General features: G+C 39.8%; 1 protein-coding gene and 1 long non-coding RNA gene across 2 annotated transcripts; one reads left to right on the forward strand and one right to left on the reverse strand.

Annotated features, from left to right (window-relative positions):
- Window positions 1-22,968, forward strand: LOC122906519. Its single transcript, XR_006384553.1, has 4 exons — window positions 1-356; window positions 6,598-6,739; window positions 9,198-9,276; window positions 22,031-22,968. It is a non-coding gene; the product is annotated as an uncharacterized LOC122906519 (long non-coding RNA).
- On the reverse strand, window positions 4,300-25,945 carry PRR11 (proline rich 11). The gene is made up of 10 exons (XM_044248558.1): window positions 25,797-25,945; window positions 20,513-20,645; window positions 16,593-16,743; window positions 16,229-16,351; window positions 12,794-13,057; window positions 11,527-11,625; window positions 11,057-11,169; window positions 9,390-9,449; window positions 9,204-9,300; window positions 4,300-6,367 (listed from the first exon to the last, which is right to left on the reverse strand). The coding sequence occupies exons 2-10, from the start codon at window positions 20,638-20,640 to the stop codon at window positions 6,299-6,301; spliced, it is 1,104 nt and encodes a 367-aa protein (XP_044104493.1). The 5' UTR covers window positions 20,641-20,645; window positions 25,797-25,945; the 3' UTR covers window positions 4,300-6,298.
- Between the last annotated feature and the right edge of the window lie 173 nt (window positions 25,946-26,118).

The following is a 26,118-nucleotide window of genomic DNA, read 5'->3' on the forward strand; positions in this document are numbered from 1 at the left end:
TGCTCTACCCCAGATTGTTTAAGGTTTGCATTAACACGAGGTTGTAGGAATTGAGAGATCAAAAAGACGACTGGAAACAGAGAGTTTTGCAGTTCAAGGAATACAAAAACACTGCAAAAGAAGCTGGTCAAGTGACTCTTGCAAAAATAGGAAAGTGGTTCGGTTTAAACTCTAGAGCCTTGCTACAGAAGGTGTAGCCTGCAGGTCCAAGTGGGAGCTAGTTAAAAATGTAGATAGAATCTCAGGCCCTAACCCAGACCTACTGAATCAGTACATGCATTTCAACTAAATCCTAATGATTTGTACACAGGTTACAGTTTGAGAAACACAGCTCTAGAGATACCTGGCAAAGCAAGGTAGGTGAACGTATTTCCTTTCTTCTGTCTTATTTCTAAAGAAATGTAATTCAGTCACATCAGTGGAAAAGAAGTCCAGTGATTTTGAAAGGTTTATGGAGTACAAGCTTTAAAAAAATAATTTCTCCTTCTTGGAAGAATATATATCAAAATGTTAAAATGCATAGTAAAATGTTTAAAACGTATTAGAATTTGTTCACTTTCATTTTTTTTTTTTTTAAAGATTTTATTTATTTATTTAACAGACAGAGATCACAAGTAGGCAGAGGCAGGCAAAGAGAGAGAGGAGGAAGCAGGCTCCCTGCTGAGCAGAGAGCCCGAGGGGCTCGATCCCAGAACCCTGAGATCATGACCTGAGCCGAAGGCAGAGGCTTTAACCCACCGAGCCACCCAGGCGCCCCCACTTTCATTTCTTTACTCCCTGTTTTCCTTTTTCTTTTCAAATAGACGTTTTTTTAAAAAACAGTTTTAGGTTCATAGCAAAACTGAGCAGAAAATTCCACTGTAACCTCTGCCCCAACACAAACGCATTCCCCCCGCCCATCAACATCTGGCTCCAGAACAGTACCTCTATTACAATCTATGAACCTACATTGGTTGACACATCATTATTAACCCCAAATTGATAGCTAACGTTAGGGTTTATTCTTGGTGTTGTACATTCTATGGGCTTGGACAAATGTATAAAGACATGTATTCACCATTACAGTGTCCTATATAATAGTTTCACTGCCCCCCATATCCTCTATGTGTCTTGTATTCATTCTTCCTTTCTCCAACCCCTAGCAACCACCGATCTTTTTATTGTCTCCATAAGTTTTGGCTTTTCCACAGTGTCCTGTAGTTGTACTCATGCAATGCATAGCTTCTTAGATTGGCTTCTTCACTTAGTAATATGTATTTAAGTTTCCTCTGTGTCTTTTCATGTTTTGATAGCTCATTTCTTTTTAGTGTCGAATAATATTCTGTTATCTAGATGTACCACCATTTATTTATCCTTTTGCCTACTAGAATACATCTTAGTTGCTTCCAAGTTTTGTAAATTGTTAGTAAAGCTGCTACGAACTTCTGTGTGCAGGTTTTTGGGTAGACATCCTCTTTATTGTTTTTATTTATTTATTTTTATTGAAGTAGAGTTGACATACAATATTACATTGTATGGTTTCAGGTGTATACCATAGTGATTCAGAAATACATAAAAAATTATGTATTATGAAATGGTTGCCATGATAACTGTAGTTACCATCTGTCACTGTAGTTATTATAACATTATTGACTATATTTCCTGTGCTGTACTTTTCATCCTCTTTTATCTTTATCTATTTATTGTGAAAATAATTTTGCAGTATATACACATATCAAATCATTATGTTGTATGCCTTAAACTAATACAATGTTATATGTCAATTATATCTAAATAAAACTATGGTGGGGGAAAGAATTATTTCATTTAATTTTCAAAGGAAGGATAGAACCCTAAGTCCATGGTGGTGGTGTTTTTAATAAATTAAGCTATACTTGGCTTCTCAACTAATCCTTATTTACTAAAAAGAACTCAAAAAGGAGTGGGAGTGGGATTTTTTGTTTTTGTTGTTGAGATTTTATTTGACAGAGAGAGATATAGCAAGAGAGGGAAAGCAAGCAGAGGGAGTGGGAGAGGGAGAAGCAGGCTTCCTGCCAAGCAGGGAGCTAGATGCGAGGCTTAACCCCAGGACCCTGGGGGACCTGAGCCAAAGACAGATGCCCAATGACTGAGCCACCCAGATGCCCCAGGAGTGGGTTTTTAAAAAAACATATTTTTAAAAAATTTGTCGGGACACCTGGGTGGCTCAGTTAGTTAAGCATCTGCCTTCAGCTCAGGTCATGATCCTGGGGTCTTGGGATCGAGCCCCATGTCAGGCTTCCTGCTCCGCAGGAAGCCGGCTTCTCCCTCTCCCTCTGCCTGCTGCTCCCCCTGCTTGTGCTCTCTCTCTGTCCAATAAATAAATAAAATAAAATAAAAAAGGAATTGTTTTCATATACATATTAAAAAATTTGCCTACTTACCATTTACTTGTTTCTTTCTCTACATGTTCAGATCCTATCTCTTTTTTAAAAAAAGGTTTTATTGACTTATTTGAAAGAGAGAGAAAGAGAGCATGGGGAAAGGGGTAGAGCGAGAGGGAGAAGCAGGTTCCCAGCTGAGCAGGAAGCCAGAGGAAGGCCTCAATCCCAGGACCCTGAGATCATGACCTGAGTGAAACACAGATATTTAACCAATTGAGCCACCCAGATGCCCCCAGATCCTATCTCTTTTTGAAAATCCAACTAAAATGAGAAATTCCACTTTTATCAATATAAATCATATTGTGATCCTCACCATGTGTATTATTTGCAGTTTAGTATGTGACTTTGCTGATATAAAATCATCTTAACAATTCTTGGACTTAATAAATCCAGGCAAAATAAGTGTATATTAACCATATGCATTGTACAGATTTCCCAAGTAAAAAAATGTTGAAAACTCAAATAGAAAAGACTCCCTTGAATAAAACAGGAACAACAAGAACTCATATTTTGGGGCACCTGGGTGGCTCAGTGGGTTAAATCCTCTGCCTTCGGCTTGGGTCATGATCCCAGGGTCCTGGGATTGAGCCCCACATCGGGCTCTCTGCTCCGCGGGGAGCCTGCTTCCTCCTCTGTCTCTGCCTGCCTCTCTGCCTACTTGTGATCTCTGTCTGTCAAATAAATAAATAAAATCTTAAAAAAAACCCAAAACCCTCATATTTTGCTGAGGGGACCATGGATTGGTACAACCACTTGCAAGACCAGTTTGATAGTATCTAGAAAGGAGGCATGCTTTACAACCTAGCAGTTCCACTCCTAGATGTAATTCTTATACATATGTACATATTCAAGAATGTTCATAATGGTTCATAATAGCCAAAAATTATAAACAATCCCAATTTCCATTAACAATAGAATGAGTGATAACGGGGCAGCTGGGTGGCTAGGTGGGTTAAAGCCTCTGCCTTTCGCTCGGGTCATGATCCCTGGGTCCTGGGATCGAGCCCCACATCAGGCTCTCTGTTCAGCGGGGAGCCTGCTTCCCCCTCTCTCTCTGCCTGCCTCTCTGCCTACTTGTGATCTCTGTCTGTTAAATAAATAAATAAATCTTAAAACAAAACAAAACAAAACAGTTAAAAAAAAAAGAATGAGAACTATATTCACACAATAAAAACAAGTGATCTATATCACTACATAACATGGTTGAATCTAAAAAGAAATGTTGATTGAAAGAAGGTAGGGGACAGCTGGGTGGCTCAGTGGGTTAAGCCTCTGCCTTCAGCTCAGGTCATGATCTTAGGGTCCTGGGATCAAGCCTGGCATTGGGCTCTGCTCAGCAGGGAGCCTGCTTCCCCCTCTCTCTCAGCCTGCTGCTCTGCCTACTTGTAATCTCTCTCTCTCTGTCAAGTAAATAAATAAAATCTTAAAAAAAAAAAAGAAAGAAAGAAGGCAGAAACAAAATACATAATTTACGATTCTATTTGTGTAGTTCAAAAGCAAGCAAAATAAACCATAGCATTTAGGGATGTGTAGTTAGAGGATAAAAACAAGGAAATATTTTTTATAACAAGCAAATCAGTAGTTACTTCTTGAGGAAAGGGATTGTGTTAGGGGAGGGAGACAGGCAGGGCTTCTAAAGACATTTATAATGTCTCTTTCTTTGTGGTTACGTGAGCATTTGCTTTATGATTTATTAATTTGTGTATTATGTACTTTCTATGTTATTGTTCTACAAAAAAGAATTTAAAGAAAAAAAAACAAAGGTTTTCTATTGCTTTTTATTTTTAAAACATCACCAGGTGGACTGTGGGGTTTATACTGTATGGTTGTTACTCAGTCTGAAAATAAACATTGGAAGTTTATAAATAGCCACAGTGTAAAGAAGCCATAGCATTCACAAGATTCTCAAATGGTATAATATAAAACCTGTCATAAAAATTAGTAAAAAAACAAGGTAGAAAACATTTTTAATACTGGTACAATGGCAATAGCAGCTTTATAAATGTTTATATATAGGATTTCTATAGCATTTTTAAATGAACCTTTATTCCACAAGAATGATCAAATCATCAAATCATTTAAATTAAATTGAGACAGTACCTGGTGGTTTATTAATATAAGCATTGTAAGTGCTCCATAAAACATCGTTACAAATACTCAAATGTTTTGTTCTCAGAGATCATTCCTTTTATTCTTATATAATATAAATATAGCTAGAAGGCTTTGTTTTGTTTTGTTTTAAATTAGAAGCAGGTATGTTTCTTAACTTTATTACCTGTTTAATTTTCATTCATAAATGTGTCTGTAGACATAAATTTGGGTCTCATGAGAACAAAACATGGTCCCAAGGTCTGCTTTCCAGTCTGGTGACTTTCCACAACACTCTATTTGGTATTTCAAAGCAGTATTTGTCTGTGGAAATATAGGCATTTCTGGGAAATGACTGAAATATCTTTTGTAGCCTAGGCTAAAATAGTATCACCCCTGTAGCTGCTTCCTGTCAGGCTAGGAAGTTCAGTAAAGATCTGAAACACCTTGTTTCCTGCTGTCCTTATTCTTGGAACTGCAGGGGATCAAAGCTAATCCTGCACTTTCAGTCACAGGAACTCACCCTGATGAGAGTTTCCCATTCTCTGTGATACTTAACATAATAGTAATGGGGATCCTGGCTGAAGCTATAATTGTGTCCACTGCTAAGTAGACATGTCTAACAAGCTGGGGGCTCCCAGAAATACTTGGCAACTTTGTAGGGGACTGAGCCATAGGGTGACCAGGTACGATAAAGAATGCCCTGTTAAAGCTGAATTTCAGATAAATGGTGAATAATTTTTTTAGTATAAATATACAGCTCCCATGTAATATTTGGGACATACTAAAACAACAACAACAACAAAATCCCCTGCCCATTGTTTAATAGGATGTATTTCTATTTAAAAGTTTTTTGTTTTTTAATTCAAATCTGGCTATCGTATATTTACAATTGCTAAATCTGGCTACCCCGGACTGGTAGGAGAGAACAAAAATCCAGTGAGGTTTGTATTATCACTGTTCCTGAAGATATAGGCTCTTGAGAACAGGAATTAGGTCTCACAGAAGATCTGCTATGGACTTCAGATAATCCTTGGCAGGCCACTCTGGAAAATACACAGTTCATGTTGAGATCCTCATAAAACTTATAATTAGCTGCATGAATGTGGACAGAAAATGTCAAAGGAAGGAATATCTCAGACTTCAGCGATCTAGATATGACTACCTAAAGATCCTTTCTAGCTGCTAGAAATGGTACATTCTCATTTTTAAGGTTATATTGGATATTTTGCTTCAAATCCATTTGGAAAATAATTGGGTTGGAGTAGGGGACAGTCTTACCTCCTAACTGTTTACAGTAAACAGAAATCAAATCTAGAGGTTCTTTTTTACTGATCAAGTCTGTAACGCCTACTGAAGAATGCATTAGCTTTATAGGCTGAAATACTTTTCTTTTTAATTACCTGAGAATATGCAAGAAGAATGGGAACTGGGTTATTAAATTTTATTTTTTAAGGAATCAGGTTATTTTCTTAACGTCAAAACTGTATCTATTGAGTATAAACTTGTTATCTAGTTAAATTTGAACGACCTCTCCAACCTAAATTGGGTAATTCCCAGATAAACATCACTTTAGGGACTGCATTTTCCCATCTGCTCTCTTATTGATCATACAAACTAAAAAATACCCAAATACTCACTTTATATCACAGTATGTATGGGGGCTATGTAAATACTTTAATTCTTCAAATGGAATTATATATTAGTATAATTATTTATATAAACCCTACTACATTAAAAAAAAAGGATTGGGGTGATTTTATCTGTGTGTTTTATGGATCATCATGTTGCGTCAGGCAGAGTTAGCATCAGTTTTGTTCATCAAAGCTGCTTGTAGAAAGTGGCAGAGTTTGAGTTGGGCTTCTAGGGTGAGCCATCTATGAAAAAAAAAAAAAGGGTCCCAATTATAATATGAATTATGTGGCCAACACAGATCTCCTTCCTCACTAACAGAAACCAGATTTTATGCGGGTAGCCAGACTCTAAAAACCACTTTTCCCAGTTTTTCTGACATAATCAGAAGTTTCTGGGTAGCACCTGTATAAAGTGAAGGGTAGCTTAGCTAGCACACCCTTTTGTCCTTTGCCTTTCTCCTTATCTTGCCTAGAATGTGGGCACCGGGCTTCAGGAGGTGGAGGCATTCATTACCATGAGGATAAAAGCCACACATTAAGGATGGAAGAGCAGTGAAGACATGGTGAAGCTACTGTACCAGTTATGGGCTGCCTACTTCCCAAGGGAATATGTAGGTAAGAAAAATAAGGTGCTGCTTTGTTAAGCCACAGTGGTCAGATTTTTGTTACCTAATGCAAAAGCAAATTTTGTTACCAAATGCAAAACCTAACTAATACAGTTGCTTCAGACTTAAAGGAAAAAGGAAACCTAAGTTCTCGGGGTCGGGGGGGTGGGGAGGAGGACGAGTCATTTTATGTCTAACAACAGTTTCTTTTTTAAAAACTTCCTCCTACTAAGTGGATTTTGTGAACAGCTCATACAGCAGATAGTTTTCTGGGATTTAAAAAAAAATTTTTTTTTAAATATTTATTTATTTATTTGACAGACAGAGATCACGAGTAGGCCAAGAGGCAAGCAGAGAGAAAGGAGGAAACAGGCTCCCTGATGAGCAGAGAGCCCGATGTGGGGCTCGATCCTAGGACCCTGGGATCATGACCTGAGCTGAAGGCAGAGGCTTAACCCACTGAGCCACCAGGAACCCCACCTTTCTGGCATGTTTGATGTTGTTGTTCAATATGTGTGCTTCTTCTTTATCGTATTTTCATTTGTTTCCACATTACTCAACTCATTATAGTGATTATGGGGTAGGGCAGGGACACAAAAGAATCCCAGAGCTGAGGGCGCCTGGGTGGCTCAGTGGGTTAAGCCGCTGCCTTTGGCTCAGGTCATGATCTCAGGGTCCTGGGATCGAGTCCCGCATCGGGCTCTCTGCTCAGCAGGGAGCCTGCTTCCTCCTCTCTCTCTCTCTGCCTGCCTCTCTGCCTACTTGTGATCTCTGTCTGTCAAATAAATAAATAAAATCTTTAAAAAAAAAAAAAAAATCCCAGAGCTGAACAAAGAAAGGAAGGGGCTTAGTCCTTCAGTGAGGCCTCTGCCTTCTGCCCCTGTACTTCATAATTGGTGGTATCACCAAGGAATGTGATCTGGGGGTAGGGTCCCTACTGGATGCTCCGAAAGGAGGAAAGAGAAATGTGGCCACACCTCAAAACAGTGATTGGCATGAGGGAAACCAAACTGTCTGCAAAAGGCACTGATTCTTTTATTTTTTTATTTTTTAAAAGATTTTGTTTATTCATTTGACAGACAGAGATCACAAGTAGGCAGAGAAGCAGGCAGAGAGAGAGGAGGAAGCAGGCTCCCCGCTGAGCAGAGAGCCCGATGCGGGGCTCGATCCCAGGACCCCAGGAACATGACCCGAGCTGAAGGCAGAGGCTTTAACCCACTGAGCCACCCAGGCGCTCCAAAGGCACTGATTCTTAATGAGGAAACAAAGAGGGGACAGTGTTGGGTTGGCAAAGTGTTAGCAGTGAAGTCTGTGGTGTGTCTCTATCACCAGAGGGAAATGGAAATATAAGTTTTGTAGCCAAAGAGGCCAGAAGCCCTGTGTCCCAGCACTCTAGTAGGAGTGGCAGACGGATGGCTATTCCCCATAGATCCAGTGAACAAGGTGAACACAGGGAGATGACAGACAAACAGGATTTGGAAGAAATCACATCAGGTTTCACTGATATACTAGAATTTGGTGTATGGGTCATACATGTAGGTGACAAAGAAGAAAGCTGCCAAGACCTTTTCCTATCAACTGTGCACGATCTGATCCCTATCTGCTTCTTTATTGCTGTTTTTCACTGTCAGACTTGCTTTCTCTTACAGCTACTTATGTATGCTGTTCTTTTTGCTTGGAGCTCTTTCCTCCCGAACGTCCATGCTGGGCCCATCCCCTCATCCCATAGGCACCCTTCCCAGTTAATACCTATTCATCCTTCAAGTCTCACTTCATCACCTCCTAAGGGATTCCTTAGGCTAGATAAAATTCCTCTGTGGGTTCCCACAGAACCCCATTCCTTTCCTTTATAGTACATACCTCAGTGTAGAATTATACAAATATGTGATTATTTGACTAATGTCTATTTTCCTCACTAAGCTGAAAGCTCCAAGACAATAAAGTTAGGTTTGTTTTTGCTTACCACTGTATCCCTGGGATCCCCAGCACTGTATCCTACTGTATCCCCAGCACAGTGCCTGGCATAGAGGAAGTGCTTAATAAATACTTATCTAAAGGAATTAATACAACCAGATATTCATGGTAAAAGTAGAGATGATAATGCTAGGCCACAGAATTTTATAAAGGCTAAATATGAAATTGTTTTGTAAAGCACTAGGTACCATTTAAAGAGGGGCGCCTGGGTGGCTCAGTGGGTTAAGCCGCTGCCTTCGGCTCAGGTCATGATCCCAGGGTCCTGGGATCGAGTCCTGCATTGGGCTCTCTGCTGAGCAGAGAGCCTGCTTTCCTCTCTCTCTCTCTCTCTCTCTGCCTGTCTCTCTGCCTACTTGTGATCTCTGTCTGTCAAATTAAAAAAAAAAAAAAAATCTTAAAGATTATTATAAGAAAGATCCTTTAGATTGTATGATTCTAAATAAATCATTTTGAAGAAAAGGAACCATATTTTTGTTTGTTTGTTTCCCCTAAAGGCTTACCTGAAACTTTCTCCTCAAGGCCCGAGTCATTACTGGAGTAAGCCCAGTTCCTGTGTCCATGTTTTCTTTATTGGTAAGTGGGGTTCCACCTGGGCTTCTGCAAAGGTATTGAAAAAATTAGAAGCTGTGTTTTATGCTAACTTTTCAAATGGATTCAGAAATGATAAAGATAAGAGAGCATATTACCTCTCTACATCAACTTTTCTAAGTAGTTTCCGCAGGTCTATCTGGCTTTTACCAGGGGTACTGATGAAATAAAAATATAAAAGTTAGAGCCTTCCAGATTTTATCCCCTTTCCCAAAGCAAAGCAGATGTTTCCAAGTGGTTCTATTTGTTACATCAGCAGAGGGGCACCTGGCTGGCTCAGCCAGTGGAGTGTGTGACTCCACACACTGTGTGACAGTTGTGAGTTCAAGCCCCATGCTGGGTGTGGAGCCTACTTAAAAACAAAAATAGCAGTAGATGCTGATAAGAGCACAAGGTGATATAATTGCCCTAATAAATAATACGTCTTGACTCAGTAATTATACATATAAGAATCCATCTGAGGGAAAGAGTCAGCTATGCACATGGGTGATGGACAAAAGGATGCTCACTGAAGAATTAGAAATAAAAAATCATAACCTAAATGTTTCAAAACAGGAGTTTATCTATGAAATTTACATATAATGAACTATATATACTGAAGAAGTCAAAATGATGCTTTAAACTGATTTTTAATAAGATGGGGAAAGTTCTTGACACATTAAACAGGAAAAGCTTTAACTGCATGTATATTATGATTATACACAGGTACACACACACACACAGACACACACACACAGACACAAAAGATTTCATCGATTCCAAGACATGCAAGTTTTCATATTTTATTATTTCTGAAATTGGGCTGCTTTAAAAATTATTTTTCTTTTTCTTTTTTAAGTAATCTCTTTCCCCAACATGGGCCTCAAACTCATGACCCAGAGATCAGGAGTTGCATGATCTTCCAACTGACTGAGCCAGGCACCTCTAAAAAAATTATTATTATTTTTTAAAGATTTTATTTATTTGACAGAGAGAACAAACAGGGGGAATGGCAGAAGGAGAAGGAGAAGCAGGCTCCATGCTGAGCAGGGAGCCAATGTACCACTTGATCCCGGGACCTTGGGATCATGACTGGGGCCACAGGCAGACGCTCAACTGACTGAGGCACCCAGGGGCGCCCCCCCACCCCCACCCCAAAACATTCTTGTTATTATGTCTTTTCCTCCCAAATCTATTTATCTGTATTTTTTTTTTTTTTAAAGTAATCTCTGTGCCCAGCTTGGGGGTCAAGCTTACAACCTGAGACTGAGAGTTGCAGGCTCCACCAACTAAGCCAGCCAGGTGCTCCTGGGCCACCCCCGCCCACAAATCCACTAATAAATCATTGGTGTATCTTATAATAAACAGCATCATGAAATGGAAATAATAGAGTAGATGCCCACACAAAGACTAGAATGATAAACAACAGTATGTTAATAGTAGCTATCTTCAATCATACAGTTATTTGATTTTTTTTCTTTTTCAAAAATTTTTTTTAAAGATTTTATTTATTTATTTGAGAGAGAGAGAGAGAAAGAGAATATGAACAGGGTCAGGGGGGCAAAGGGATGAGCAGACTCCCCCTGAGATCATGACCTGAGCCGAAAGCAGATGCTTAACTGACTGAACCACCCAGGCACCCCCGTTTTCTTCTGTAACCTTTCTGTGGATTTCCAGTCTTCTACAATGAGCATATACAACTTTTAAAGTTAGAGATAGGCAAAACAAAACAAAACAAAACATTATTTTAAGTAACAGTGGAGCATAACACAGTGTAGTTCCTTACATCAAGACATTTGTAACTCGAGTTGATAGTACTTTGGAGTTGGGCTTCAAGGTGACACGCTGCAGGTCAGAGACAGTAACTAGTGGATTCTGTGCCTTTGGTGATGGTGTAAGCTTTAATCACAAAATGAGACAGTATCAAAAAACACACTTAAAGATATCATTCAAAATATAAACATGCTGCAACAATGAATACTTGAAAGCTGAGTATGGGTAAGATATTATCTACTACTCAATTTTTATTGCAAAGCTTCCAAGTATGTCTCTACTTCTTTAGACTAATGGTTGGTAGATAAAACTGCCTAATTAAATAATTTTGGGGTCTACACATTTTGTTGAGGATCCAAAAGTACTCAGGTAACACATGGAATACTTACCTCAGAATGGCTTCTGTACATAAGACATAGGCTGATTTTCCAGAAAGGGACAACCAGGTTAAAAGCTCAAAGATCATGTGTATGATCAGCTTACCTTCTTCCTTTCATCAAAACACTGTGTCTTCTTTAACTTCACAGTCAGTAGATCTTTAACTGTTATCTGCATGGGTCCATCTCTTTTTAATGGCCCAGCCTTGAAATACATGGAGAGGTTAGAATTCAAATTGTAACCAAGATATCTAGTCAAATGCAAATCCAAATCCAGTTTTTAAAGACTCACTTAAAAACTAACTCTTATTTACCCTAGGAACCTATCAAATTCTTTTAATTCAACCGAGAATGATCCTGTTTTCAGTACACATGGATGCTAATGCTACTGTAAAGTATTCATCAAAATGTAAAGCTTTGACAGTAAATAAGAGATGGGCTAGTTCTCTGCAACTATGCATCTTCCTCAGGATTTATGATAATAAGACCGGAGTTGAAGAAGTTCCTCAAATCAAAGTGAAGTTTTGCTTGAATTACCTAAAAAGTTAACTTAGGTCCCGTAGAACAAGAATGTATGGTCAGAGGGCTATGCATTATGGCAAATGTAATAATAGGCTCTGGATTTAACCCAGCCATTTTATTTATTATTATTATTATTTATTTATTTATTTTTTACAGATTTTATTTATTTATTTGATATATAGAGAGAGCACGAGTAGGTCCAGTGGCAGGCAGAGGGAGAGGAAGAAGCAGACTCCCCACGGAGCAGAGAGTCCGATGTGGGTCTCTATCCCAGAACCCTGAGATCATGACCTAACTGAAGGCAGAGGCTTAACCAACTGAGCCACCAAGGCACCCCTAAGCCAGCCATTTTAAACCAAATTTATCTGGAGTGCAAATTCAGCAGATTTTTAAACAGGGTCATGCTTATCTTAGTGATTCATAAATACTCCCTTAGTGGCTAAGTAATTAATGGAGACTGGTCCTTCAGCTTCATGGTATTATACTTTTGGACCCACCAACTCTTTTTATTCTGTTTTTACTCACTAAGCCACCTTCTGTTCTTAATTTAGTTTCCCAGGATGGTTTTTCTTTCAGTTAAAAGATATTCTGAGACTCCATTAGGAATATTCCAATCTACTGGCTTTCATTCATTTATCCTTTAAAAAAAATCACTTTTGTTTCTAAATCCAGTTCTACAGGCCTGAGTTTTTAGAAGCATAATCATTGACATAATTAAGAGATGGAATCAGAAAAAAAAAAAAAAATGCAGCTTTCCTCTCAAAGCCCTTAGCCTCGCCTCAAAAGGCCACCTTATTTTACTACTCTGTTACACACTGACCAAAACACATCATTACTAGATTGTTTCCTACCTGCAGGGCTTTAGTGCGATCGGATTTTCTGAGCAGCACAGGTGCTGTGGGTGGCGGAGGCGGAGGCAGAGGAGGAGGTGGAGGGGGCGGGGGCGGCGGAGGAAGAAGAGCAGGAGTAGGGGTGGCTGGCTGTGGCAATGTGGGAGGAAGTATCGCTGGAGGTTCTCCAGGGGTGTTTAGCACGCGGGCGGGCACATTTTTGAGTTTACCACTTATGTGACAGGTTTGACCACAGCTTGGGCAGGAAGAATTTTCCAAGACAGTCTGTAAGAAAACATTATATTTGGCAAATGAGTAACAGATTAATTTGGTTCTTGCGGCTCAGAGCCTTGGAGATAATAGCTACCACGTATTGAATGCTTTCTCAGTATAGTATGTGGTTTTTAAAAAATATTTTCTCATTTATCACAAGCCCATTCATTCACCCATTCATTCATTCATTCATTCATATATTTGTTTTGTGTGTGTAATATGCCAGGCAGTGTGGGTATGATGTGAACCCTATCTGTTACATCGTGGAGCTGACAGTCTGGCAAAGAAGACAGACATGAAACACAGACACACCCAGAACAAAACAAAGTAATGCTTCAGTGAAAACAGTAAGGAGAAACTTGGAGAATGACATTAAGCCATAATCTCAAGGATAGACTGCAATTTATCAGGTCTCAAGGGAGATAAGATCTGGGGAGAGTTCCTGGCAGAGGGAAAAATACTTAATGCAGCTAAAAATTGTCGTATAGTTGGGACGCCTGAGTGGCTCACTCCGTTAAGTGTATGCCTTCTTCGGCTTAGGTCATGGTCTCTGGGTCCTGGGATTGAGCCCTGAGTCAAGCTTCCTGATTCTCTCTCTCTCCCTCTGCCCCTCCCCACTACTTGTTCTCTATCTCAAATAAAGAAAATCTTAAAAAAAAAAAAAAAAAAGAATGTAGCATATTCAAGAACTGATAAAAAGGCCAAGGGGATGGAACATGAATGTCAGGGGCTGAATTGTGTCCCCCAACCCCTCAAATTCGTATGTTGAAGCCCTAGCTGTAATACCCCAGGATGCCTTTGGAGATAGGGCCTTCAAAGAGGTGTTTAAATTAAAATGAGGCCATTAGAGTAGGCTCTCATCCAATTTGACTGGTGTCCTTACAAAAAGAAGAAATTTGAACATACAGGAGAAACATCAGGGATGTGTGTGCAGAGACAAGGCGATTTGAGGACACGGTGAGAAGACAAGACAAAGGAGAGAGGCCCAAGAAGAAACTAACTCTGTCAACACATTGATCTCAGACTTTCAGCCTCTAGAACTGTGGGAAAATAAATTTCTATTATATAAGCCACCTAGTCCATGCCACTTTATTATGGCAGCCCTGGGAAATGAAAAATAACCCTATGAAGTCAGACGGTGTATTAGTTTCTTATGGTTGTTTTATCAAATTATCATAAATTTGGTGGCCTGAAACAATTGAAATTCATTTTTTTCAGTGCTGGAGGCTAGAAATCTAAAAATCAAGATGACAGCATGGCTGTGCTACCTCCCAATGCTGTAGGGAAGAATCTGTTTCTTGCCTCTTCCCGTTTTTGGTAGCTATGGGCATTCCTGGCCTTGAGACTACATCACTCCAATCTCTACCTGTGCTCCCACTGCTCCTCCTTTCCTCTTGTGTGCTCTGCTTTCTCCTTTATAAGGACATTTGTTATTGGATTTAGGGTCCACTCTGATAATAGAGTATGATCTCTTCACTTCAAAATTCTTAACTTAAGGGGCACCTGGCAACTTTTGATCTTGGGGTTGTGAACTCAAGCCCCATGTTGGGTGTAGAGATTACTTAAAAAAAAAAAATCCTTGGGTGCCTGGGTGGCTCAGTGGGTTAAGCCGCTGCCTTCGGCTCAGGTCATGATCTCAGGGTCCTGGGATCGAGTCCCGCATCAGGCTCTCTGCTCTGCAGGGAGCCTGCTTCCTCCTCTCCCTCTCTCTGCCTGCCTCTCTGTCTGCTTGTGATCTCTGTCTGTCAAATAAATAAATAAAATCTTTAAAAAAAAAAAAAGATTAAAAAAAAAAATCCTTAACTTAATTACATGGGAGAAAACCCTTTCTCCAAATAAGGTCATATTTATAGGTTTCAGGGATTAGGACTTGGACATATCTTTTGGACGCCATTGATTCAGCCCACCATAGATGGCATCATCATTTTTAGAAGAGGAAACTCAGGCCTACAGGAGTAAGGTGATTTGCCTTTCTTCCTGTCTAATTCATCTTGAGGTACAAATTCTAGGACAAGGATTGTAATCCCAGAAGCTCCCCTGCAAACCAATAAGTGCAATGTTTATTTATTTATTTATTTTTTAAGATTTTATTTATTTACTTGACAGACAGAGATCACCAGTAGGCAGAGAGGCAGGCAGAGAGAGAGAGGAGAAAGCAGGCTCCCTGCCGAGCAGAGAGCCCGATGTGGGGCTCGATCCCAGGACCCTGGGATCATGACCTGAGCTGAAGGCAGAGGCTTTAACCCACTGAGCCACCCAGGCGCTCCAAGTGCAATGTTTATTTTCTTGAGTTTTAGACATTGAGAATAGGGGCCTGGCTTAGGGGAGTTTGGAGACAGTGGATGTATATGGCTTTTTCTACCCCTATCAGTCAAGAAAGTAGAAATCATCCTGAGTATTTAAAAGAGGGTGAGAGTAAGGTGGGGAATTGGTTACATTGATGGTGAAAGAGATGAAAACATACAGGGAACATTGAGGCAACCCAGAGATTAGCAAGAAAAAGCCATGAATACCCTGAGCCTGGAGGGACAAAGGGAAGAGCATTATAACCTGATCTCTAGAGGCGTGTTAACCCAGAGAATCCAGGAACTTGACAGACCTACCTGGAGGGAGCTGGGGTGAGGGAGACAACAACCCTCACTGGAGAAATTGCCCAAAGCAGAGAACAAAGGGGAAACATACTCCCTCCACACCCCCACCAGTCTCTCTTCAGTGTCTCCCATTAGCCAAGCACAACTGGAACCAGGTGACATGGAGCATAGCACATACAGCCTGCATGGATTAGCCCCACTGCAGTGCAGAGTCGAGCCTTGAAACCAAGGAATAGATCTGAGGGCAAAGAGGCCTAAGACTAGCACTTGCCTGTAGCCATTGTTCCTTCTGGTAAAAGCATGCTGGGATTCCTATAGGGGATAATCCCTGCCCTCCTTCCCTAATTCCAGATTTCTTTTCTTTTTTTTCCTTTTTTTTTAAAAGATTTTATTTATCTGATAGAGACGCAGTGAGAGAGGGAACACAAGCAGTGGGGGAGGGAGAGGGAGAGGCAGGCTTCCCGCTGAGGAGGGAGCCTGATGTGAGGCTTGATCCCAGGACTCTAGGATCATGACCTGAACTGAAGATAGACATTTAACGACTGAGCCACCCAGGTGTCCCCGGATTTCTTTTCTATTTAACAATACCAACCTTCAGTGTTTCCTGGAGCTTGCATAATTCACTTTCCAAAATGCAAAACCGTTGTTTTAGACTGTGGAGTTCTCGGCGGCAGAAACGGGATGGAAAGATGGTGTCTTTCAATACTTCTAAACTCTGAAATTAAAAAATAAACAAGCCTGAATACTGTAAGCAGCATGATCAGGACAAGAAAAAAGGGAGAAAAAAGTGGTTTGATATATGTTTTACAGAAACAAAGGCCTACATGACCCCATGATTTCATCTTACCTGAGCTTAGCCTGAGTGTTGTATTGACCTGAGCACACACACAGGTGAACACACATACGAAATATGCAGAAAAACCATATTGCTGAAAATGGGGTTGTCAAAGCCATACCTGGGCCATGCAGTTCTGGCACCAATTGTATATAGACCACACTCTATTTGTCCAAAGTTTTATAGTATCTTTGATATTAGGAAGTCTAAAGTTCCAGGATGGTCTTAGCCAACTTCTGCTAAGGGAAGTATCTGCTGAAGGAATAACCACTCTGTAGGAAAAACAAAACCAAACAAAAAACCCCTGAGTTGGAATAACAGCTTTATTTATTTATTTGTTATTACTATTATTAAAGAATTTATTTTTTTTGACAGAACGAGAGCACCAGTAAACAGAGCGGCAGGCAGAGGGAGGGTGAGAAGCAGGCTCTCCACTGAGCAGGGAGCCAGATGCAGGGCTCAAGCCCAGGACCCCGGGATCATGACCTAAGCTGAACGCAGATGCTTAATGACTGAGCCACCCAGGCGTCCCTAACAGCTCTACTTAAATAATAAGCTTGAGCCTCTAAATCTAAGCTTGAGCATCCAACTTTTGGATTTGTCACAGGTCATGATCTCAGGGTCTTGAGATTGAGCCCCATATCTGGATCTGCACTCAGTGGGAGTCTGCTTGGGATTCTCTCTCAACCTCTGCCCTTCCCCTCATTTGATCTCTCTCATCCTCTCAAATAAATACATCTTTAAAACATAAAATAACATGCTAGTTTTATAGTATGGTTCAGGAGCAGAGACTACCTAAAGCCAAAATTTTTATTAAATTTTAGAGTTCCAAGATGCACTTATACAATAATTTACTTGATAAATAAATAGTAATAAATAAAATAAACAGTAAGTAAAGAGGCGTCAGGGAGGGCGCCTGGGTGGCTCAGTGGCTTAAGCCTCTGCCTTCAGCTCAGTTCATGATCTCAGGATCCTGGGATCGAGTCCCACATCAGGCTCTCTGCTCAGAGGGGAGCCTGCGTCCTTCTCTCTCTCTGCCTGCCTCTCTGCCTACTTGTGATCTCTCTTTCTGTCAAATAAAGAAATAAAATCTTAAAAAAATAAATTAAAAAAAAAAAGAGGCGTCAGGGATTCAGTAATGAACATGATAAAAACCATGCCCTCATTAAATTTACATGTCTTGGGACAAAGGTAATAAAGTCAATTAGTAACATATATGGATTGTTATATAGTGAATAAATACTATGAGGAAAAGGATAGAGCAAGAGAGAAATGTTGGATGGAGGTGAAATTTTAGGTAGGGTGCTAGGGAAGTCTCACTGAGAAGGTGACTTTTGAGAAAAACAAAAAAAAAAAACCAAAAAAAAAAACACAAAAAACCTCAAACAAAGTAAAAAAGCTAGCAATACACAGACACCTGGCTGGCTTAGTCAGTAGAACATACAACTCTTGATTAATGGTCATGAGTTTAAGCCCCATGTTGAGCGTAGAGCCTATTTTAAAAAGGTTAAAAATAAAGAAGCTAGCAATACAAATATCTGGGAGAAGAACAATTCAGGCATGGGTAATAAGAGCAAAGGCCCTGAGACAGCAGCTTGTCTGAGGTGTCTAGGGAACAACAAGGAGGCCAGGATGACTAGGATGGAGAAACTGAAGAGTAGGGGGATTAGGAGAGAATGTCAAAATCAGATCATATGGCTCTTGTGGGTCATACAAAGATTTTATTTATTTATTTATTTATTTATAAAAGATTTTTATTTATTTGTCAGAGAGAGGGAGAGAGAGCGAGCACAGGCAGACAGAGAGGCAGGCAGAGGCAGAGGGAGAAGCAGGCTCCCTGCCGAGCAAGGAGCCCGATGTGGGACTCGACCCCAGGATGCTGGGATCATGACCTGAGCCGAAGGCAGCTGCTTAACCAACTGAGCCACCCAGGCGTCCCTATTTTTGTTTTTAAAAATATTTTATTTATCTGACAGACAGAGAGAGATCACAAGTAGGCAGAGAGAGAGAGAGGGAAACAGGCTCCCCGCCGAGCAGAGAGCCGGATGCAGGACTCCATCCCAGGATCCGGAGATCATGACCCAAGCCGAAAGCAGTGGCTTAACCTGCTGAGCCACCCAAGCGCCCGCCTCATACAAAGGATTTTAATTTTGACTCAGAGAAAGGAAGACATTGGAGAGTTTTTATTTATTTTTACATAATCTCTACACCTAACTCATGACCCGGAGATCAAGAGTCACACACTCTTCCAACTGAGCCAGCCAGGTGCCCCAGGAAAGACATTGGAGAGGTTTTTTTTTTTTTTTTTTTTTTTTTAAAGATTTTATTTATTTATTTGACAGACAGAGATCACAAGTAGGCAGAGAGGCAGGCAGAGAGAGAGGAGGAAGCAGGCTCCCTGCTGAGCAGAGAGCTGGATATGGGGCTCGATCCCAGGACCTTGGGATCATGACCTGAGCCGAAAGCAGAGGCTTTTTTTTTTTTTAAGATTTTATTTATTTATTTGACAGAGAGAAATCACAAGTAGATGGAGAGGCAGGCAGAGAGAGAGAGGGAAGCAGGCTCTGCTGAGCAGAGAGCCCGATGCGGGACTCTATCCCAGGACCCTGAGATCATGACCTGAGCCGAAGGCAGCGGCTTAACCCACTGAGCCACCCAGGCGCCCCCCGAAAGCAGAGGCTTTAACCCACTGAGCCACCCAGGCGCCCCTTGTTTTTTTTTTTTTTTTTTAAAAAGATTTTACTTATTTATTTGAGAAAGAGACAATGAAAGAGACCATGAGAGAGGAGAAGGTCAGAGGGAGAAGCAGACTCCCCGCAGAGCCGGGAGCCCGATGCCGGATTTGATCCGGAAACTCCGAGATCATGACCTGAGCCGAATGCAGTCGTCCAACCAACTGAGCCACCCAGGCATCCCGACTTTGGAGAGAGTTTTAAGCAGAGGGGCAATATGACATGTTTTTTACAAGGCTCACTCTGACTGTTGCTCAGAAATACACTGCAGAGGGGCAAAGGCAGAAGCAGGAACACCAGTTAAGGGCCATTTTCAATATTCAAGAGAGAGAAGAGTTAAGGATAACATGGTTAATGCTTTTTGAGGGCCAGTTTAGTTTAAAAAACTTTCTGTAAAGAGAGCTATAACAACAAAATGTATAATGTATGTCATTGTGAAGCCCAGTATCTGGGCTTCTGATAACTTAGAGTCTCTTTCAGTAACACATTTAAAACTCTGTCCCAGAGAATAACTGACCAAACTTTACCAAAACTGAGATTTAAATTCCAGCTATATATTCCTCTTGCATCTCTTAGTTACCAGATTTATATAATTAAACTGACTAGGGAAAGAGAAAATATTTACTGTGCATCTCCAGTACAATTTCTTGTGATTTGAACTTCATTTAAACACTTAAAAAAAAAAAAAAGATATTAGGGGCGCCTGGGTGGCTCAGTGGGTTAAGCCACTGCCTTCGGCTCAAGTTATGATCTCAGGGTGCTGGCATCGAGTCCCGCATGGGGCTCTCTGCTCAGCAGGGAGCCTGCTTCCTCCTCTCTCTCTCTGCCTGCCTCTCTGCCTACTTGTAATCTCTCTCTGTCAAATAAATAAATAAAATCTTAAAAAAAAAAATTTTATTTATTTATTTGAGAGAGAGAGAGAGAGAAGGAATGGGGCGAGGGGCAGATGCGGGAAAGGGGAGAAGCGGTCTCCCCACTGAGCAGGGGCCCAGGAGAGGACTCTGGGATCATGACCTTAGTTGAAGCCAGATGCTTAACCAACTGAGTCACCCAGGCGCCCCTAAACTCTAAAATGATGGTCACCACATAAAATTTAGAGTGCTCGGTCAAAATTTAATTTCTGAAGAGGGAGGAATAATTTTTTAGTGTAAGGATGTTAGAAATGTTGCGTGGGACAATATTTTTAAAATTTCATGTTTTATTAGAACTTTACATTTAATTGGGCATTCTGTATTTTTATTTGCTAAATCTGGTAACCCTATACTTAAGGGATTTTTAATATTTTTTCTTCTTCACACTTATGCCTTACCTTTCTGGTGAGGGTGGTGGCGGAGGAGGTGTGATTAGCTTGGGCTGAAAGTGAGAGGCTTCTCTTTTTTTGAATAATCTTTTTGCTTTGGCTTTTAGCTTTCTTCTTCGTTGCTTGAACTTAGGCATGATTTCTGTAGAAAAAAAATTTTTTTACATGTTTTTTAAATTTTAGAATAATATACACATACAGAAAATGGAGAAGTCTTAATTGTACAGTTCAATGAATTATCACAAAGTGAACACACCCTTGTAACCACCACTTTGGTTAGGAAATAGATCACTGCCAGCATTCCAGAAGTCCCCTGAAGTGAAGAAAAATTGAAACCCAGATTTAAAGTATCTTTAGAGACTTGGCTTTGGCATTACATTGCTCTCTAATTTTGTTTTGCTTGCCTTGCTCTTCTTCATTAAGTCAAGTGTATTTCCATTTCTTATAAGAGAGAAAATGGCTAGAGTTGGGTTATGGTCAGTTATTAAAAGAAGTTTCTTACCAGGAACATTTACTGAGCACCCACTGTGATAAGCAGAGTTGGTAATGGAAGAAACAAATTTAACCACTGAATATCCATTTGCTTTTAGGCACCTTCATATACATTTTCTCAGTGAATCCTCACTACCTGGCAAGATTTTATCCCCAAGGACAAGGATTTTTATTCCCATTTTTTACATTAAGAAAAAACTGAGACATAGAAAGAGTATATGATTTGCCCAGTGTAATGCAGTAAATAAATAAGTCTCAGAAGATTGTGTTCTTTCTAACACTCTGTGGTGCAACAGTTGATTAAATGGGTGGTATACAATGTAATAGCAGTTACCCCAAATCTAAGACCCCCAAATATTTCAAAACATTTATTTTAAAACACTATTTAGTGTATTTAGCTTTTAATCTGGATCCTTTTCTGAAGAAAATTAAGTCAGAGCAAGTTTGATGTGAAGGCGGGTAGCCAGTTGCTGCTACCTGAGGAACAAAGATGTCCTTATTCAAGTAGAATGAAACATGGGCTCAAGGGCTGGGCCTCCCTGCTTTCAAACTCACATTTGAATAGGAACAATTAGCCTTTAAAATACAAATTCATTCCACTTTTGTTCACCCAGTACCCTTTCAATACTTAGTATGCAACTCTAGGTTTGGCCAGCTCTCAGATTGCACTGGCTGAAGAACCTCCTTTTTTTTTACTGGCTGTGGGTTGTGAAAACTCCGGAGTGGCTTACTGCAGTTCCAAGCGCTTTGGTCTTGCAGAGGGCACCCCTAATGGCAATGGGCAACAGTGCATATATCAACAGCCCTTCTAGGAGCAAGGTTCTCAACAGCATCTTATTGAGCTGATGCCAGGTCTCAAACTAGCAGTTTTCCTTGGTTGTTCTTAGAGGCATGGGAGATACAGCAAAAAATAGCTGACTTCCCTTGTATTCTATCACTTCTCCTTCCTGCTGAAATAATGAAAGAAGGCTAAGCAGGGATTATTAAATACACAGGGTATTTAATGGACTCACTGATTTTTTTTTTTTTAAACAGACTTAAAATAACACAAAACAACAATACTCTGAATGAAGATGTTTAGGAGAAACTCAGAGGAAGTAAGCAATCTTGCAGTTGCCTGAAAAAAAGATTAAACCTCATCACATCCATGCCCAGGACTTTCTATGGAGAGATGTCACTGAGAACCTCTATCTAAGGTCCAGATTTCACTGGGTGAAATCCCCGGAATCTGAGACTTCCATGGTAACTTCCTCTTCTTGTCTCCATCTGCCCCTTGCAGCCCTCCCCGAATTCTGTTCCCTCTCTCCCTTTGATGTCTTTTGTTAGACGTCAAACTGACACAGAGAACTGGTCTCCTGCCTCCTTTTTTCCTATATTCACCAAGCACTCAGTTATAAAAGTAGAATTCAGAAAGGAGCTGGACATTCTGGTTTAAACTTGGTAGATTGGCTCTATTCCTTTATCTCCACTCCAACAGTGTGCTGGGGTTGGCAACAACTGATACATTTTCAGGATGTCTGTGAGTTAGTTGTGAAACACATCCACCATTAAAATTAAATTATATAAATTATATAATATATTACATATATTTTGTATAACATTATTACATTATAAAATGTATATTATGTATATTGATGCAAAGCTCATTACTTCCTAATGATTTTACTATTATTTATGCTGTTGAGGCTGTTTACATTATTGTATCTATATAGTGAAAATGCTATAAAATGCTAATTTCTTTCCAATTCCATATTCAGTGACTTCACATTGAAATCTTGAAATTGGCTATGATGGGAGTATTTACACTGTGGACATAACACCGCAAATCAGGGCTTGATTCATTATGCTGTTGATTTTGTTAAGAGAGTGATAAAGAAAATGTTAATAATACAGGTTAGATTTAAAAGCAAATCTTGGGGGCATCTGGGTGGCTCAGTCATCATTGTGTGCCAAGTATACTTCAAGAAAAAAATAAATAAAAAATAAAAGATCATGTTAATTCTGGAAAAAAAATTCTCATATATTATTCACCTATGGTTATCGGTTAGTTTTCTTTCAGTATAGGTGTGTATACAATATGTATTATATACTATGTATAATTTACAAAATAAATGTATGTAATATATAAATTTATATTTACATAAGTTTATATATTATTACATATATTATATATTATATACATACACACACCCCTAAATAAAAAAATAGCAATAGATGAATCTAAGTAAAAAATAGCTTCAATTATACTATTTTTGTAAATTTTCATAAAGTTTGAAAATTTGCAAAATAAAAAAATATGATAGATATATGTGTATATAGACATATAACATTTATATAAACACATACAAATAATAGTTTTTAGTTTTTGGCTGAGCAGAATCATGATACCTCATGCCTAGATACTTCAACTTGAGTTTCCTAATATGGACATGGACATTGTCCTACAAAACCAATCACAGCCAGGAGATTTAAGCTTGATATTATCTAAGAAGTCCATAATTACCTCAGTCACCTCAATAATATCCTTTACAGCTGCTCCCTTTCCCCTTCCACAATGTGTCTTTTTAGTTTCCTTCAATTCACAATAGTTCCCTAGTCTTTTCATGTAAGTATTTGCCTTTCTTTCTATTTATATTTCTGAAGACTCCAGACCAGTTGTTTTGGAAAACGTCCCTCAGTTTGGGTTTGCCCAAATATTCCTTTAATGATCTTCCTGACTTTAGTCTTTCTCCGTGCCAGTCATTTTCTATAGAAAATGATTACTATAGTGTAAAAAAAAAAAAAATCCTGATAATTCCCTTGCTTAAAAGTATTTGAAGATTCCTTTTCATTCTCTGAATAAACTAAATTCCTTCATGCCTTTCAATCATCACAATTTAGTCTGATGGCCCTTTGCAGCCTCATCTCTACTAGTGATTCGTGGTACTTCAGGTATACCAAACACTGAATACTTTCTACAGTATAGTTATCAGGCTTAGGCTCTCCCTCTGCTTGTATCCTCTTTTAAGTCAATTTATATAGCTTCAAGATGCTGTTACTTTTTCTCAGAGATATTTGTTGAATGCTGATAATCTACCATGGTAGGTAGGTGTGGTCGGTTTTGGGATACAATTTGAAGCAAGGCCAACATAGTTTCTATCCTTATGGAATTTATGCTGATAAAAATGTCATACCTTTTGTGCTTCCATAGCACTTTATAAACACTCTTATTATAACATTTACTGTATTGCATTGTTTGCATGTTTGTCACCCAGCTAGACTATGGACTTTTCAAGATTAAGATTAATTTTATTCATCTTTGTTTTCCCGGAAGCAAGAGTGTAGCAGGCATTAAATAATTTTCATTCACTAAATGAATGAAATAAATCATTCCTGCTAAGTGTTAGGTAGCAAGGTGTCTCTTTTTTAGTTCAGGAATATGCTTTACTATAATTACATTTTGTAAAATCTCTTGGTGAGGGAGGTTTTTAGTTTTTCAAATCATTCCACACCTTCATATGGCTAAAGGATGGCTCCAAAACTATTTCCAGTGGGAAGATGCAACAAATAATAGAGTAAGAACTCAGTTGGCTCTGCTGCTTCTATTAAAACTCCACCCAGTGATGGGAGAAGTGCTTTTGGTCAGGGGGTACTTCCAAAACTGTGACAGCAACGAAAATAACAATTGCATTTCATTGCCCTCTTCCTAAAACACATTTTATTTTTTTTTAAAGATTTTATTTATTTTATTTGACAGATAGAGATCACAAGTAGGCAGAGAGGCAGAGAGGCAGGCAGAGAGAGAGGGAGGAGGAAGCAGGCTCCCTGCCCAGCCACCCAGGCGCCCCTAAAACACATTTTAATGTAGGTTCCTATACTTTCCCATAAACAGCTTTCAGTCAATTAATCAATTTCCATTACTAGTTCAATTCATTACTCTTGAACATTCATAGGGCTATTTCTGGTACTTGATTGTATTTAATTTTTTTTACGCAGTACAACACTGCTTTTTTAGTTCCTGCCTTGTTTCTCTGACGTGACGGCAGCTTGCTAAAACGTAGTCCAACATAGCATTAGGCACAAGTAAACAGGGCACACTTAAAAAATTGACACTGTCACAAAAAGTCCGGCGATATTAAGAGCATATCAAGGAACAAAGAAATACTGTCTGTCAAGAACTGTATATTCCCAAACTTTAACGTGCATAAGAATCACTGGGAGGGGCGCCTGGGTGGCTCAGTGGATTAAGCCTCTGCCTTCGGACCAGGTCATATCTCAGGGTCTTGGAATCGAGCCCACACCGGGCCCTCTGCTCAGCAGGGAGCCTGCTTCCCTCTTTCTCTCTGCCTACTTGTGATCTCTGTCTGTCAAATAAATAAAATCTTAAAAAAAAAAAAGGTGGTGGGAGATCTTGTTAAAATCCATATTCTGAATTTGATTCAGAATATGATTCTGAATTTGATTCAGTGGGTCTGGGTGGAGCCCGCTAATTTGCATTGTTAACAAGCGCCCAAGTGATGCAGATGATGTTGGTCCCCCGACAACACTGAATAGCAAAGATCTAAAGGAATGTGCAAAAGGAAGGCAGATGCTTTGATCCAAAATGTATTCTGCAGAGCGTTAATTAAATATAAAAGTGTGGTTAGGTTGGAGCCAGGGCGAGCAGTTCTTACCCAACCTCAAACCTCCTCCTCCCAGTCTCATCTCCCCGAGTCCAGCCAAAGTCCCCACCTCCATAAATCTTAAGAACACAAGCAGCAACAGGCCCAGCTGCTGAAGACGCGAGCCCAGGTAACACAAGGGAGATTCTCCCTGCACTCACAAGTCTAAGAGCCCGGGATCAGATGGGAGTCCGGGTAGTGGCCTCTCCTTCTCCTTAAAGAAAGATTCAAAATTAAAACCTTATTATGGAGGGACCAATCGTAGCAAAGGTCTCTCCACGATTCGCTGTCTGGGTAGTGTAGGAGCACAGTCTGGTTTGTGATTGGTTAAAAGGTCACCACGCACTGGCCAATGAGAGCTGAGGCGCTTCTGGTATGAATAAGTGGAAGGCGGGAGTCTTGGGGAGGGAAAGCAGGAGACCGAAGAAGGTGTGTCACGTCCCTTATGCTGTTTGTGGAAGCTTTTGTGTAATTGGTGGGTTC

Source organism: Neovison vison, chromosome 5 (assembly GCF_020171115.1).
Source record: "Neovison vison isolate M4711 chromosome 5, ASM_NN_V1, whole genome shotgun sequence".
Taxonomy (NCBI): domain Eukaryota; kingdom Metazoa; phylum Chordata; class Mammalia; order Carnivora; family Mustelidae; genus Neogale; species Neogale vison.